General features: G+C 42.6%; 1 protein-coding gene across 1 annotated transcript; it reads left to right on the top strand.

The window, feature by feature from the left end:
• Nucleotides 1-3,176: 3,176 nt before the first annotated feature.
• On the top strand, nt 3,177-12,836 carry LOC128399194 (vomeronasal type-2 receptor 26-like). Its single transcript, XM_053360441.1, has 6 exons — nt 3,177-3,181; nt 3,270-3,561; nt 4,044-4,466; nt 6,045-6,272; nt 9,919-10,045; nt 11,935-12,836. The coding sequence occupies exons 1-6, from the start codon at nt 3,177-3,179 to the stop codon at nt 12,834-12,836; spliced, it is 1,977 nt and encodes a 658-aa protein (XP_053216416.1).
• The last annotated feature ends 660 nt before the right edge of the window (nt 12,837-13,496 follow it).

Genomic DNA, 13,496 nt, shown 5'->3' with positions numbered 1-13,496 from the left:
GTGGCCTTTTCCTTACCCATTAACCTTACATACTGTGTCCACGTGTCTTTATTCCCCAAGCGGGGATTGGGTCCTCGAATCACAAGCAATTATTATCTTTTGTCACATTTTAAAGTTTTCATTCCACTGTGAATCCTGACCTGGATAATGCATCTTTCCTGGTGTTGCAGGATTACATCCCAAGCCCCAGTATAAATGAAATATGGGGTTGTTTTGTTTGAACACTTTGATATCACTCTTAATCACTTTATTTCAGGGTGGCTTACAATACACAGAACTAAAATCATACTTGATCTTAACAATGCCTATATATATATATATTTTTAAAAAAATTGACTGTGATGTGCATCTACAAAAGTAATGGCTTCACTCTGACTTTCCTGGCAATATTTGCTCAGGACAGAACTCACGGGCAGAGGTAACATGGAGTCACAGTTTAGAAAACAAACCCAACTCAATGCATTGGTTACCAAAAGTGCCACTCTGCGCTAAACTTCTGGAAAAAAAATGTCTCTCCATTCAATTAACCAAATCATTGTATTTTGTTCAATTCATCAAAGCTCAAGGGGCTTTGCAGTAGACACATGAAAAGAGTTAATAAGCAAGCCTAGATGTTGTTAGAATAAATAATACTCTATTCAGTAGAATAGTTAATGTAGGGGCAGCTTCCAGGCATGGCCATGTTCATTTCATTTCTCACATTTCCCCGTTATTGGCCAAAATTGAAATGGGTGCTTGCAATCTCGCCTTCTAATCAAGGCTCCATTGGGAACTCCCTGTTTCTAAGGTGCAACTCACAAACCTCTTTTAGAATAGTATTGGCAGAGAAATTCCTAACCCAATGTAGTCCCTTCCTCTCAAAGGAAACAGGAGCAGCAAAGTGCAAACTATAGAAGGATTAAAGTGACGGAAATCATCTAAGAAGTATGCACAGACTGGAAGGTGTTTCGTCTTACGAGGCTTGTGGAAAGAGGAAATTAGCCACACTGCTAGGATGTTTTGTCTATTGGTGCTGCTGTTTTTGCAAGTGCCTGGAGTGTGCAATGCAGATATGACTAGGTGTCCCATCAGTGACCCCTTTCCAGTTCCTCATGAAAGGTACCAGCCAGGTGGCCTCATCATCGGTGGGATTTCTTCTCAGATCTTTTATGCATTCTATGAAGTTTTCTTCAGAGAACAGCCTTCACAGAATATGTTCACATTTCCATAGTAAGGGTCTCCCCACTTATCCCTTCAAATCCCCATTCCTTTTGTCTTATGTCTTCCAGATTTTATGCCTTAAAGCAATAAGTTTCTTCTCACTGTTGTATGTAAGCTGCTTTGTTGGCTGAATAAGGGGATAAAAATGCTTCGATTGCATGAATAATTCTACTGGTTTACAAAGAAGCATTTACATAATTAAGAAAGTTCCAGTATATTCATCCCTGAACCCTTCTCATTCTCAATCAGTATCTGAGTTTATTAAGCTAAGAGATGTTCAACACAGACTTTTGTTTTGCCAAAATAAAAATGTGGGAGAAGGCGGTATGTTTGGTTTTATTTTCCCCATATAAATGTACAATTCCTACATAGAACATAGTACAAATATTGTGGAGGAAAAGGGTGGAAATGAAAAGAAAAAAAATACAGGCAACGTGGAAAAGAGAGAGCATGTTTCAAATCCTGTCCACCTGATACACACCCACCCACAAAACACCTTTAAGGAGTACAAAGTGTTTTCACAATTTCCTATCTCAAATTCCAAGCTCATGCTTCTTAAAGCCATGGAAACTATTTATTATTTCATTATTCATTATTTACTTCATTTTTGAAGTGCTCTTCATGAGACCAGGAATTAAAAAGGCATTCCGCCCTTTAATTGGCACCTGAATTGCTGAGTCCAGTCCTCTAAACGTTAACTTCCATCAAAAACTAAATTATTCACCTGGCTATCCATTGGTGTAAATTTATGTAACATATGTAATTTATTTTGAAATGGGTGGGCAGGGGATCGAATAAATTGTGTACCATTTGCAGTTTGCAAGCAACTGGAGCAGCACCTGCAGATTGTATTCCCTGGACTGATTTCCTTTCTGGACATGAAAGGAATGAGTAAACATTGGTAATTTCTGCTCCCAGTTCTATTTTCAGCACAATTGCCATTTGAATTATCATCCTGAGATGTGAAAAGAGCTAAGACATCTGCACATAAAAGAACAATTTAAAAAACAATTCAGTACATATTTAGAATCAGATCAGATCCAATATAAATACTAATTGCGACAAAAGTAAATATATTTTGCTGACTGTGGCACAGTGAATTCTCATTTCCCCACAGTTGATGTGGTCTTCCCAATTACGAAAAGTGACACAGATGCTTAAGGTATATTTAAATTGATAAAAACAGGGGATAGGAAGACACCTTCTATTTCAATCTTTACACACAGGCATCTTAGAATACATATTTACGCCATATTTATTTGATTTCTGATTTTAATTTTTATATGATTTTTATTGTATAATTTATGGTTCTGATAATTAATTTTTAAGGCCTCAATCCTCTGAGAGTAAGACCCACTGAACAAATCTGGATGTCATTCTGAATAGACATACCCAGGTTTGAATTGGATGTTGTCAGATTTGTTCCCTTTAGGATCAATGGTGCCTTGAAAGTCATGACTAACTTGCTTCATTAGTTTAAATGAGAGCTAACTTTAAGGAACTTACAGTGTATTCTTACAAATAAACACCAGAAGCTGCCTTATACTGAGTCAGACCATTGATTGATCTTGCTCAGTATTGGAAACCGAAATGGATAGCAGATCTCCAGAGTTTCAAGCAGGGAGACTTTCCCAGAACTACCTGGAGTTGTCGCCTGGGACCTTCTAGATGAAAAACTGATGGTCCACCAAACTGCCAAAGAGCAGCAATCTGTCCAAGACTGTCTACCAAGAAGTAAATGGAATTTATTTCCTGATAAGTTTAGGACTTTGGCTTTCATGGTCCAGAGCACACTTAATCATGAATATGAAGTGGTTGAACACGGAAAGAGAGCTGAGAGTTTTAAAAATCTAGTCAATTGAAAAGGAAAAGCAAGAGATTAACAATAGGAGTTGTCGAATTAATATGCAGAATGCAAATGACCTGATGAAAAATAAATGCCATTGGGGCTATATGGTGTTTCTTACCTTAGACATATGAGGTACAGAAATGATCAATTTTGTGATATGTTGATTCAGCACATTGCAGATTTTACACTAGAAATTCTGAATATCTAACTTCGTTTGTAGTGTGGTGACGAAATTCTACCAGCACACCCTTGCTTTGGCATTTGCTATAAAAGAGATAAATGACAGCCCCAAGATCTTGCCCAATCTCACCCTTGGATTCCACATCTATGACAGTTATTACGATGCAAGGATGACCTATCGGACAACTCTGGACCTACTTTTCAAATCACATAGATTTGTCCCCAACTACAAATGTGACATTCAAAAAAACCTTATAGCCATCATTGGGGGACTTAGCTTTGATACCTCCCTCTCTATGGCTGACACCATAGGCCTCTACAAGATACCACAGGTAGGACCGATGAATGGGCTTTTCACAATTTATATTATTCTGTCACTAATAATCCAGATTGGTCATTTGACTATCCTGGACATCCTATTTGGAACGGCAATTGGCGTAAAATGAAGCAGCCATATTACTGACTGGGATTCCATTTAATAGGATGTTGATTATGAAGATGATGACAATAATAATAATGCTTCAGAAATAGGCTGTTTACTGAGGTGCTAGCCTTGCAAGTCAGGGCTAAATTCCACACACACACACACACACACACACACACACACACATATATATATATGGTGAAGGAAAATATTCAGGTTTTTAAAAATCACCATAACAATAGAAAAAAATTATCTAGGAGAGTCCTTGCGTTGAACTGTTCTTGAATCTATGAATGGCTCTGACTTAAACTTTGTTGAGTGAACAGGCACAGGATCAAAATGAAGGTTCATCCATAGGTAACTCTATAATGTTTGTACACTTCCTTTTAGCTCACATATGGGTCATTTCCTCCAGGGGAGAGTGATGCAGACCAGTTCCTTTCCTTTTACCACTTGGTTCCCAATAACAGCCATCAGTCTATTGGGATCATCAGCTTATTAAAGCATTTTGGATGGAAATGGATTGGACTTTTTGTTTTGGAAGGTGACGGTGGAGAAAATTTCTTGCAGACTCTGGAACCATTGCTTTCTAGGCATGGAATCTGTTCATCCTTCATACAAAAAATACCACATGTAGCCAATGTAGATAAGCTGAGTGAAACACTTGATGTGCTCTTGGATATTTATCTCTCTTTAACAGATGATAAAGTCAGTGCATGTATAATCTTTGGAGAATCTTTAACCCTTATATGGATGGGAGCTGTACTGGTTCTAGGAGATTCTGAAAAGAAGGGAAGCTCATCATTTAGAAAGGTGTGGATCATAACAACCCAGATTGATTTCATATTAGTGGCTTTCCAAAAGCTTTTAGATCTTCAGACCTTTCAAGGTTCCATTTCCTTCACAATTCATTCAAAAGAGCCTCCAGGGTTCAATGAATTTCTTCAGAGCATTAAGCCTGATAAAATAAAAGAAGATGGTTTTCTTAGGGACTTCTGGGAGCAAGCATTTGACTGTACATTCCCAAACCCCAGTTTGACAACGGAAGCCAATGAATCATGTACTGGCGATGAGGGGCTAATGAGCCTTCCTGGACCTCAGTTTGAAATGGGCATGACTGGCCACAGCTACAGTATCTACAATGCTGTCTATGTTGTGGCTCATGCTTTGCATGTTATTTATTCAACGAGAGCAAACCAGAGAGCAATGGCCCGAGATAAAAAATATGAATATCAGAATCTGCAACCTTTCAAGGTAAAGTGTTGAAATCAAATTCTTCTTAATTCAATGGCTTTAGTAGTCCAAAATGAGACTTCACCCAAATTATCATCCACAAGTACAATTCCCTGAGAAACGTAGAATCATGGAACCATAGAATTGCATAGTGGGAAGGGATTCTAAGGGTTATGTAGTCCAATCCTCTGCAGTGCAGGAATTTATGTTGATATAATTTGGTTTATAAAGGGACGCCGGTGGCGCTGTGCCTAGGACTTGCTGATCGTATGGTCGGCGGTTCGAATCCCTGCGGCAGGGTAAGCTCCCGTCGTTCGGTCCCAGCTCCTGCCCACCCAGCAGTTCAAAAGCACCCTTAAGTGCAAGTAGATAAATAGGTACCGCTTTATAGCGGGAAGGTAAACGGCGTTTCTGTGTGCTGCGCTGGTGCAGGCTCGCCAGAGCAGCTTCGTCACGCTGGCCACGTGACCCGGAAGTGTCTTCGGACAGCGCTGGCTACCGGCCTCTTAAGCGAGATGAGCACGCAACACCAGAGTCGGTCATGACTGGCCCATAAGGGCAGGGGTACCTTTTACCTTTAATCTGGTTTACTTTCCCCCTCAGAATAAATTTAATCTACATTGCATTATTACTGGCCCATCTGTGGGGACAAAAAAGAAGATTTTTCACAAATATGGAACAATGCAAACCCAATATCTTCTGGGAGGAGGGTAGATTTTAATGGGTGAAAAGTGGGATGAGACAACCTTAAGTTCCTCATGCCCAGCAAAATTGAAGATGCTCCAATATATGCCATCCATCCTAGGTTAATTGTGGCTCAGCAGACTCAGTCCAGGATGTGATATCTTTTTTAAAATGGTGTTGTAGGCTTGGGTCATGGCCTGGTAAGAATTCTGTTCTAAAACCCTTTCAGAGAATTCACATGAGCCAGAAACCCAGCAGAACATAGACTGGGGGAAAGGGTGGTATCAGTCAAACTCTGTATTAGAGACCTTTTGACCTCCCTCAGACTTGGGCCAATCAGAAATGCTCAATTTCTGAAAGGCGTTCCAGGTAATCTTAAATGGCTTCCTAAAGTTTAGATTATTGACCTGTGCTAAACCATACTTGCAAATTTTATGTTTTTAACCCCTTTATGTCTTGTTATGTTCCAATTAGCTCCACCCTTTTCTTCTTGACATTGCATTTAACAACTCTGCTGGAGAAACAGTGAGTTTCAATGGTAAAAAGCAAACTGGAGGTGCACTTGACATCATGAACATAGTCACATTCCCAAACAAGTCCTTCCTTCGAGTGAAAGTTGGTGAAGTGGACAATGATGCTCTTGAAGCAAGAAGAATCATCATTCATGAGGACAAGATTACATGGCACAAGGGTTTTAACCAGGTATGGGTCCTGGATTGTGATTGTGGGCCCTGCAGGCTCTGTCCCACTGGAAAAACTCCAGAGCTCATCTGAATAACAAAATGGTTGAAATGCAATGGTCCCATGTTCAATCCTCTGCATCTCCAAGTAGGCTTTGAAAATAACACTGGTCTGTAATAAAAAAAACAGCCAGATGGACCAATGATCAGTTGTCCTATCCACCTTTATAGGGATTCATGCTCTACTTTAATAGCACAAGTTTATACCATCGGCTGTGGTGAGGACTGCAGGGCCTGCTCCCTTCCAAGGCCTTTTCCAGCTGGCCCAGGGGGCGTGGCTCAGGCCCTCACAACCCGGTTACAAAAGGAATCATGCTGCAGTGAGGCTTGGACCATCGGCTGTGGTGAGGACTGCAGGGCCTGCTCCCTTCCAAGGCCTTTTCCAGCTGGCCCAGGCGGCGTGGCCCAGGCCCTCATTCTCCCATCTACAAAAGGACTCCTGTGGCAGTGCCTAGAGAGTGGGGCTGGACTCATTTGGAACAAACTCTTGGGGAAGTGCGGGGTTGTTCTGCTGTTGCTTCCCTGTTCCAAGTGGCTAATGTGTTTTAAAATGTCCTTAAGCAGACAGTGGCATTTTAAGTTTTTTTCTTTCTCCTTTTTGCTTTGTTGGGGGGGGGTAGGTGGGTGAGATGGATGGATATCTGGTTGGGGATTAATTTTAGTATAACTGTTCTGTTTTTTTGCTGTTTTATTGGTTGTTGTATAGTTTACGTTTTGTTTTTAAGGGGCAGGATTAGGGCTGCCTGGGAGTGGGCCCCAGCCAACACAGTGGCTGGGGCAAGTTCCACGGGGTGGGGGGGGAGCACTAAGACATCCGATCTCTGTGATCATGGGCAGGAGATGAAGTTACGCTAAGACCAGACCATGTCATTACCAAGGAAGCAGGCTTAGTCGTTGTTTGAAGACTATCCCTGCCTCTGGGTCTGGCCTTGACCTAGTTGGGTTGATACCTAGTTTGGTTGTCCTTGGGAATTTTAGCATCCATGCCGACATGACCTTACAAGGGGCTGCTCAGGACTTTGTGGAAAGCACGGCCTCCATGGGGCTGTCCCTGAATAGGTTTGGCCCGACTCATAGTGACGGACATGCCTTAGACCTGGTGTTTACCTCTAGTGACACGGGTGACCTGACACTAAGTAAAAGTGAAACAAAAGAAGTGCCATGGTCAGATCACTTCCTGGTGCAACTGGACTTCTCCGCAACCCTTCCCCTCTGCAGGGAGGTGGGACCAATTCAGATGGTCCACTCCCACCACTTAATGGATCCAAATGGTTTCCAGAAAGTGGTAGGGGATGCTTTATCCCATGCTGATGGCCTTTCAGCTGATTCCCTGGTGGCCCGCTGGAATGCAGAGTTAACCAGGGCTATCAACTGTCTGGCTCCGAAGCGCCCTCTCCAACTGCATGGAGCCGAGACAGCCCTGTGGATTTCTTCGGAGCTGAGGGTGAGGAAACAATCGTTGAGACGACTAGAGCGTCGGTGGCAGAAAACATTCTGAATCGGACCAGACACGCGTTAGAGCTCCACATCGAGCCTACCAAGTGGCCATAGTGACAGTGAAGAAGAATTTCTTCACCACCTCTATTGCATCTGCAGAAAATAGTGGCAGGAGACTCTTTCAGGAGGTCCGCAATTTAATGGAACCACCTGTACCACCAGGGCCTTGTAAAGACCCCAAGATCTCCTGCAATGATTTTGCAAAGTTTTTTGCAGATAATGTCGCTCATATTCGGAAGGAGGTAGACACCACCGTGGAAGCAGGGCCAGGGCAGGAGAGTGCTGGAGCCCTGTCTGATCAAGTTGCATGGAATCAATTTCAATCTGTTACCCACGAGGATGTGGGCAGGCTGCTTGGACGTGTGAAACCAACCACCTGTCTCCTTGAACCTTGCCCTTCCTGGCTAATAAAAACAAGCCATGAAGGGCTGGGTGATGGGCTCTGCAGGGTGGTGAATGCTTCCCTCTGTGAGGCAGCATTCCCAGATCCGCTGAAAGAGGCAGTCATTAAACCACTTCTTTAAAAAAACATCTTTAGACCTGGCCAGTATGGCCAACTCTTGCCCAGTTTCAAATCTTCTATTCTTGGGCAAGGTGATTGAGCGGATGGTTGCTGAACAACTCCAGGCACGCTTGGAGGATGCAGACCATTTGGATCCCTTCCAATTCAGGCCTCATCATGGGACTGAAACTGCCTTGGTCGCGCTAGTTGATGATCTCCGGCGGGCTAGGGACAAAGGTTAGAGCAGTTTCCTAGTTCTGCTGGATCTCTCAGCGGCCTTTGATACAATCAACCATAACATCCTTCTGGACCGTCTAGAGGTGCTGGGAGCTGGGGGCACTGTTATACAGTGGTTCAGCTCCTTCCTCCTGGGCCGTGTTCAGAAGGTGGTGTTGGGGGATGAGTGTTCAGACCCCTGGGCTCTCACTTGTGGGGTGCCTCAGGGTTCTGTCCTCTCCCCCATGCTTTTCAACATTTACATGCAGCCCCTGGGAGAGATCATTAGGGGGTTTGGACTGGGTGTCCATCAATATGCAGATGATACCCAGCTCTACCTCTCTTTCAAATCAGAACCAGTGAAGGCGGTGAAGGTCCTCTGTGAGTGCCTGGAGGCGGTTGGATGATGGATGGCTAATGGATTGAGGTTGAATCCTGACAAGACAGAAGTGCTGTTCTTGGGGGACAGGGGGCAGGCTGGTGTGAAGGACTCCCTGATCCTGAATGGGGTAACTGTGCCCCTGAAGGACCAGGTGCACAGCCTGGGAGTCATTTTGGACTCACAGCTGTCCATGGAGGCGCAGGTCAATTCTGTATCCAGGGCAGCTGTCTACCAGCTCCACCTGGTAGGCAGGCTGAGACCCTACCTGCCCGTAGACTGTCTCACCAGAGTGGTGCATGCTCTAGTTATCTCCTCCTTGGACTACTGCAATGCACTCTACGTGGGGCTATCTTTGAAGGTGACCCAGAAACTACAACTAATCCAGAATGCAGCAGCTAGACTGGTCACTGGGGGTGGCTGCCTAGACCACATAACACTGGTCTTGAAAGACCTACATTGGCTCCCAGTACGTTTCTGAGCACAATTCAAAGTGTTGGCATTGACCTTTAAAGCCATAAACAGCCTCGGCTCAGTATACCTGAAGGAGCGTCTCCACCCGCATCGTTCTGCCTGGATTATGAGGTCCAGTGCCGAGGGCCTTCTGGCGGTTCCCTCATTGCGAAAAGCAAAGCTACAAGGAACCAGGCAGATAGCCTTCTCAGTAGTGGCGCCCTCCCATCAGATGTCAAAGAGATAAACAACTACCTGATATTCAGGTAGTTCAGGGAAGTTTTTAATGTGTGACATTTTAGTGTATTTTTTGTCTTGTTGGAAGCCGCCCAGAGTGGCTGGTGAAACCCAGCCAGATGGGCGGGGTGCAAATAACAAAATTATTATTATTATTATTATTATTATTATTATTATTATTATTATTATTATTATTTCTGAGATGAGTCTTTCAAGTTCATGAGCAAAAAAGAAAACAAATAAAGAAATTAAATATTGTATTTTTTTTATGGGGAGGAATGGAGACTTTCCCCCACCTGAATGTTCTTTCCTCCTGATGGATAGGTGGTGCCTATTTCTGCGTGTAATGACTGCTGCTCCCCTGGTCATCAGAAGAAAAGGAAGGAAGGGGAGAAATTTTGCTGCTATGATTGTGCTCCATGTCCAGAAGGGAAGATTTCAGACCAGAATGGTTTGTGACTTAGAATTCATGTGTTATTTTCATTGGATAGGATTGGGATGGTTTGCTACTTTAGATCTAATTGCTATGTTTAACTACCATGCTGCCTGGAATGTTTCTCTGTTGACTTCCAATATCTTCCCGGGGACATTTTGAAAAATGAGGAAGCCTCATGCAATACATTTTATGTGGATTTGAGTGTGAGCGCTAAAATAGACAAAATGATCTATGGTAGTTGCACACCTACTTTATGATATCCTAAACAGAAAAAATATATATAAAAATGGGCAAAACAAATGGTCAAAAAGTCCATAGAGAAATGTTAACACTCCTGATGGTGGTCATGGAGAGTTTGACAAATTTTTACTTTTAAGAGGCAAAATCAAACTGTGATTATTATTAGTAGATGCTGGATCAGACATTAAAGTTTCTCCTTAGTGGCCTCTGCAACACATGTCAGGTGCAAAAATCCATGGGGCACCCCTCAAATAGACAACCAGATACACAGTTCTAGATAGGAAACAGTGAAGTGATGATGTACCAGGAATACATGTCTGGCCAATCTGCACAGGACATCACAAATTCAAAATTATACCTTTTATTCCCAGGAAAATGAATTCCACTGTCCTGCATTGGGATTGTTTTATTAATTATTACAATTCCCCTTTCTTCCTGATGCCATTTGGGATCTGCTTCAGGTGCCTAAATATCTTGGGCCAACCCTGAAATAAACAATAAACCCCATGCACATATTAAAGCCAAGAGGAAAGAGAAATACATTGGAAATATTCCACCCACTTCTAAAAGGCCACATATGGTTAACAGCCAAAAGGCTTGGTTGTCAAAGTAAACATTTGCCTTGCGCCTAAAGATATATAATGATATTCCGACAGGAGCCGCCCCAGGGAGAGCATTCCACCAATGGGCAGCCACCACCCCAAAGGTCAATTTTGGGGATTGCCATTCTCCAGATCTCTTGTTGAGAGGGTAAGAGAAGAGCCTCAGATGGCAATAGAAAATTCTGGTACAGTTCATATGGGGAGAGGCAGTCCTGGGAGGATTTCATCCTGGGGCATTTTAAGGCCTTATATGTCAAAACCAGAACTTTGAAATTGGCCCCAAAACTAATGGGGACCTAGTGCAGTCAGGCCAGAGTGAGTTTTATGTTCACACTGTCTTGCCTAGAACAGCAACATGGCCCTAGAATTCTGCCCAAACTGTAGTTTCTAAACCATTTTCAGAAGTGGTCCATCTATAACCTGTTGCAGTTATCTAACCTATATATAACCAAAGGAAAGATGACAGAAGTTAGGCTATCCCTGTCCAGAAAAAGGCAGCTGTGGTGGCAGCCAAAGCTGGGGGAGCAACCACCAATTAATCTAGGGAAAACCATCCACAAAGAATGCCTCATTCTTATCTGGATTGTGCTTCAGTTTATAAGTAAAATCATGAAAATAACTATCCACTGTCTCTGCATCCAGCCAAAATAGGTGCAGATGTTGTAATAGCTGCTATGCAGTATCACATAACATGCATTACAATTATTGTTATACAGAAAGCCCACAACTTACCCAGGAGTTACATCCCGGGGATCACACCTAAATCCAAAATTGTGTATAGTCAAAAACATTGGATTCAATAGCAGGTGGGATAGGCCAAGTGTTTTTACCCAGACACAAGCTTCCTTTCTGCCTAAATTTATCTATTTGTTTTTCATTTGCTTGCCAATTGTGTAAAGTGCACAAGGGTCAAATGTGTGTAAGCTGTGGGCTAACTAAATAGCACTTCCATTTTACCACAGTTCATTCAGAATGTCCAGGTTGAAATCCCAAAACGGTCATATGGGAGGCGGAAGAAGACCATGAATTTTGTTTAGAATTTGACCTGTTTCTGTTTTTCAGATATGGATGACTGTTTCAGATGCCCAGAAGACCAATATGGAAACAGGAACAAAGATGGATGCATCTCCAAAACAATGAGCTTTCTTTCTTATGAAGAACCCTTAGGGATCAGCTTAGCCTCAATTGCTATTTGTTTCTCCATTGTCACAACTTTAGTGTTTTTAGCTTTTGTGAAGCACAGAGATACACCCATTGTCAAAGCCAACAACCGAGATCTCACCTACACTCTCCTCATCTCTCTACTGCTCTGCTTTCAATCTTCTTTGCTATTCCTTGGCAAACCAGGGGAAATGGCCTGCTTCCTCAGACAACCTACTTTTGGCATCATCTTCTCCATGGCTGTTTCTTGTGTGCTGGCCAAAACCATTACCGTAGTTGTAGCTTTCATGGCCACCAAACCAGGGTCCAGCCTGAGGAAGTGGGTGGGGAAAAGACTAGCCAACTCCATTGTCATTTCCTGCTCTTTGATTCAAGCAAGTCTGTGTACTCTCTGGTTGGCAACTTCTCCCCCATTCCCAGATTTAGACATGCACTCACTAATGGAAGAAATCACTGTGCAATGTAATGAAGGGTCCGTGACCTTGTTTTCCTGTGTCCTGGGCTACATGGGCCTCCTGGCTTTCTTCAGCTTCCTCTCAGCATTCCTGGCCCGCAAATTACCTGACACTTTCAATGAAGCCAAGTTCATTACCTTCAGCATGTTGCTCTTTTGCAGTGTTTGGTTGTGTTTTGTCCCAACCTACCTGAGCACCAAAGGGAAGTACATGGTGATGGTGGAGATCTTCTCCATCTTGGCCTCCAGTGCTGGCTTACTGGGCTGCATCTTTGCCCCAAAATGCTATATTATCATGCTGAGGCCAGAGCTGAACAACAGAGAGCAACTAATAAGAATAAAGAATTAAGGCATCTCTTTGATTTGCCATCATTTTGTTGTTAAAAGGGAAGGGTAAGGTTTTTGCATAATTCATTTATGCTATTTACAAAAGTTCATTTAAAATTATTTACATGTTGACTTTTTGGAGGAAATTTTGCTGGTTAACACTCCCGTTGCCAGATAAGAGTTAAATCTTTGTTAGTACAATCTCCCTTGTGTGATAGAGAGATTAGCCTCACATGCTCTGAAGAAAGCCATTCTTTAAACTGCGTATGAGAACTTTCTGGAGGCAGATAAAGTTTTGGAGAGACACTCTGCCATTGTGGCCAGATACCGCATAATATCCTTGAAGGTTAGCTCTCAGGACCTCTAATCAGCAAAACCTCCCTTCTTGTAATGATTTTTTGGGATTGGAATATTTTGAGATTATAACTTGGACAACACTGTCTGCCAATTAATTTTCAGCTGGAATGTGACTTGACTGCTGCCTTAAGAAGAGACATTAGCTAACAATAACTAACAGACTTTAAAATAATACCAAAGATGCAACCTATTTATTTCAGATTTAGAAAGAAGATAAATGGATAAGGATGCTCTGCTGTTTAAGAATCATCATTTTAACTTTCTGTGAGTACTGCCTTCTTTCTTAAAGAGACAGACACAAGACTTCAAGGCAGACACTGTTAAG

This window comes from Podarcis raffonei, chromosome 13 (genome assembly GCF_027172205.1).
Source record: "Podarcis raffonei isolate rPodRaf1 chromosome 13, rPodRaf1.pri, whole genome shotgun sequence".
In the NCBI taxonomy this organism is placed as follows: Eukaryota; Metazoa; Chordata; class Lepidosauria; order Squamata; family Lacertidae; genus Podarcis; species Podarcis raffonei.
The sequence above is the reverse complement of the archived record's forward strand: the minus strand, read 5'-3'. Positions and strand labels throughout refer to the sequence as shown.

Bases quoted from the DNA above. Each gene is read 5' to 3' on its own strand.
- LOC128399194 (XM_053360441.1), top strand. The intron at 4,467-6,044 runs GTGTGGATCATA...TGTTCCAATTAG, and splicing joins GAAGCTCATCATTTAGAAAG to CTCCACCCTTTTCTTCTTGA. The intron at 6,273-9,918 runs GTATGGGTCCTG...CCTGATGGATAG, and splicing joins GGCACAAGGGTTTTAACCAG to GTGGTGCCTATTTCTGCGTG.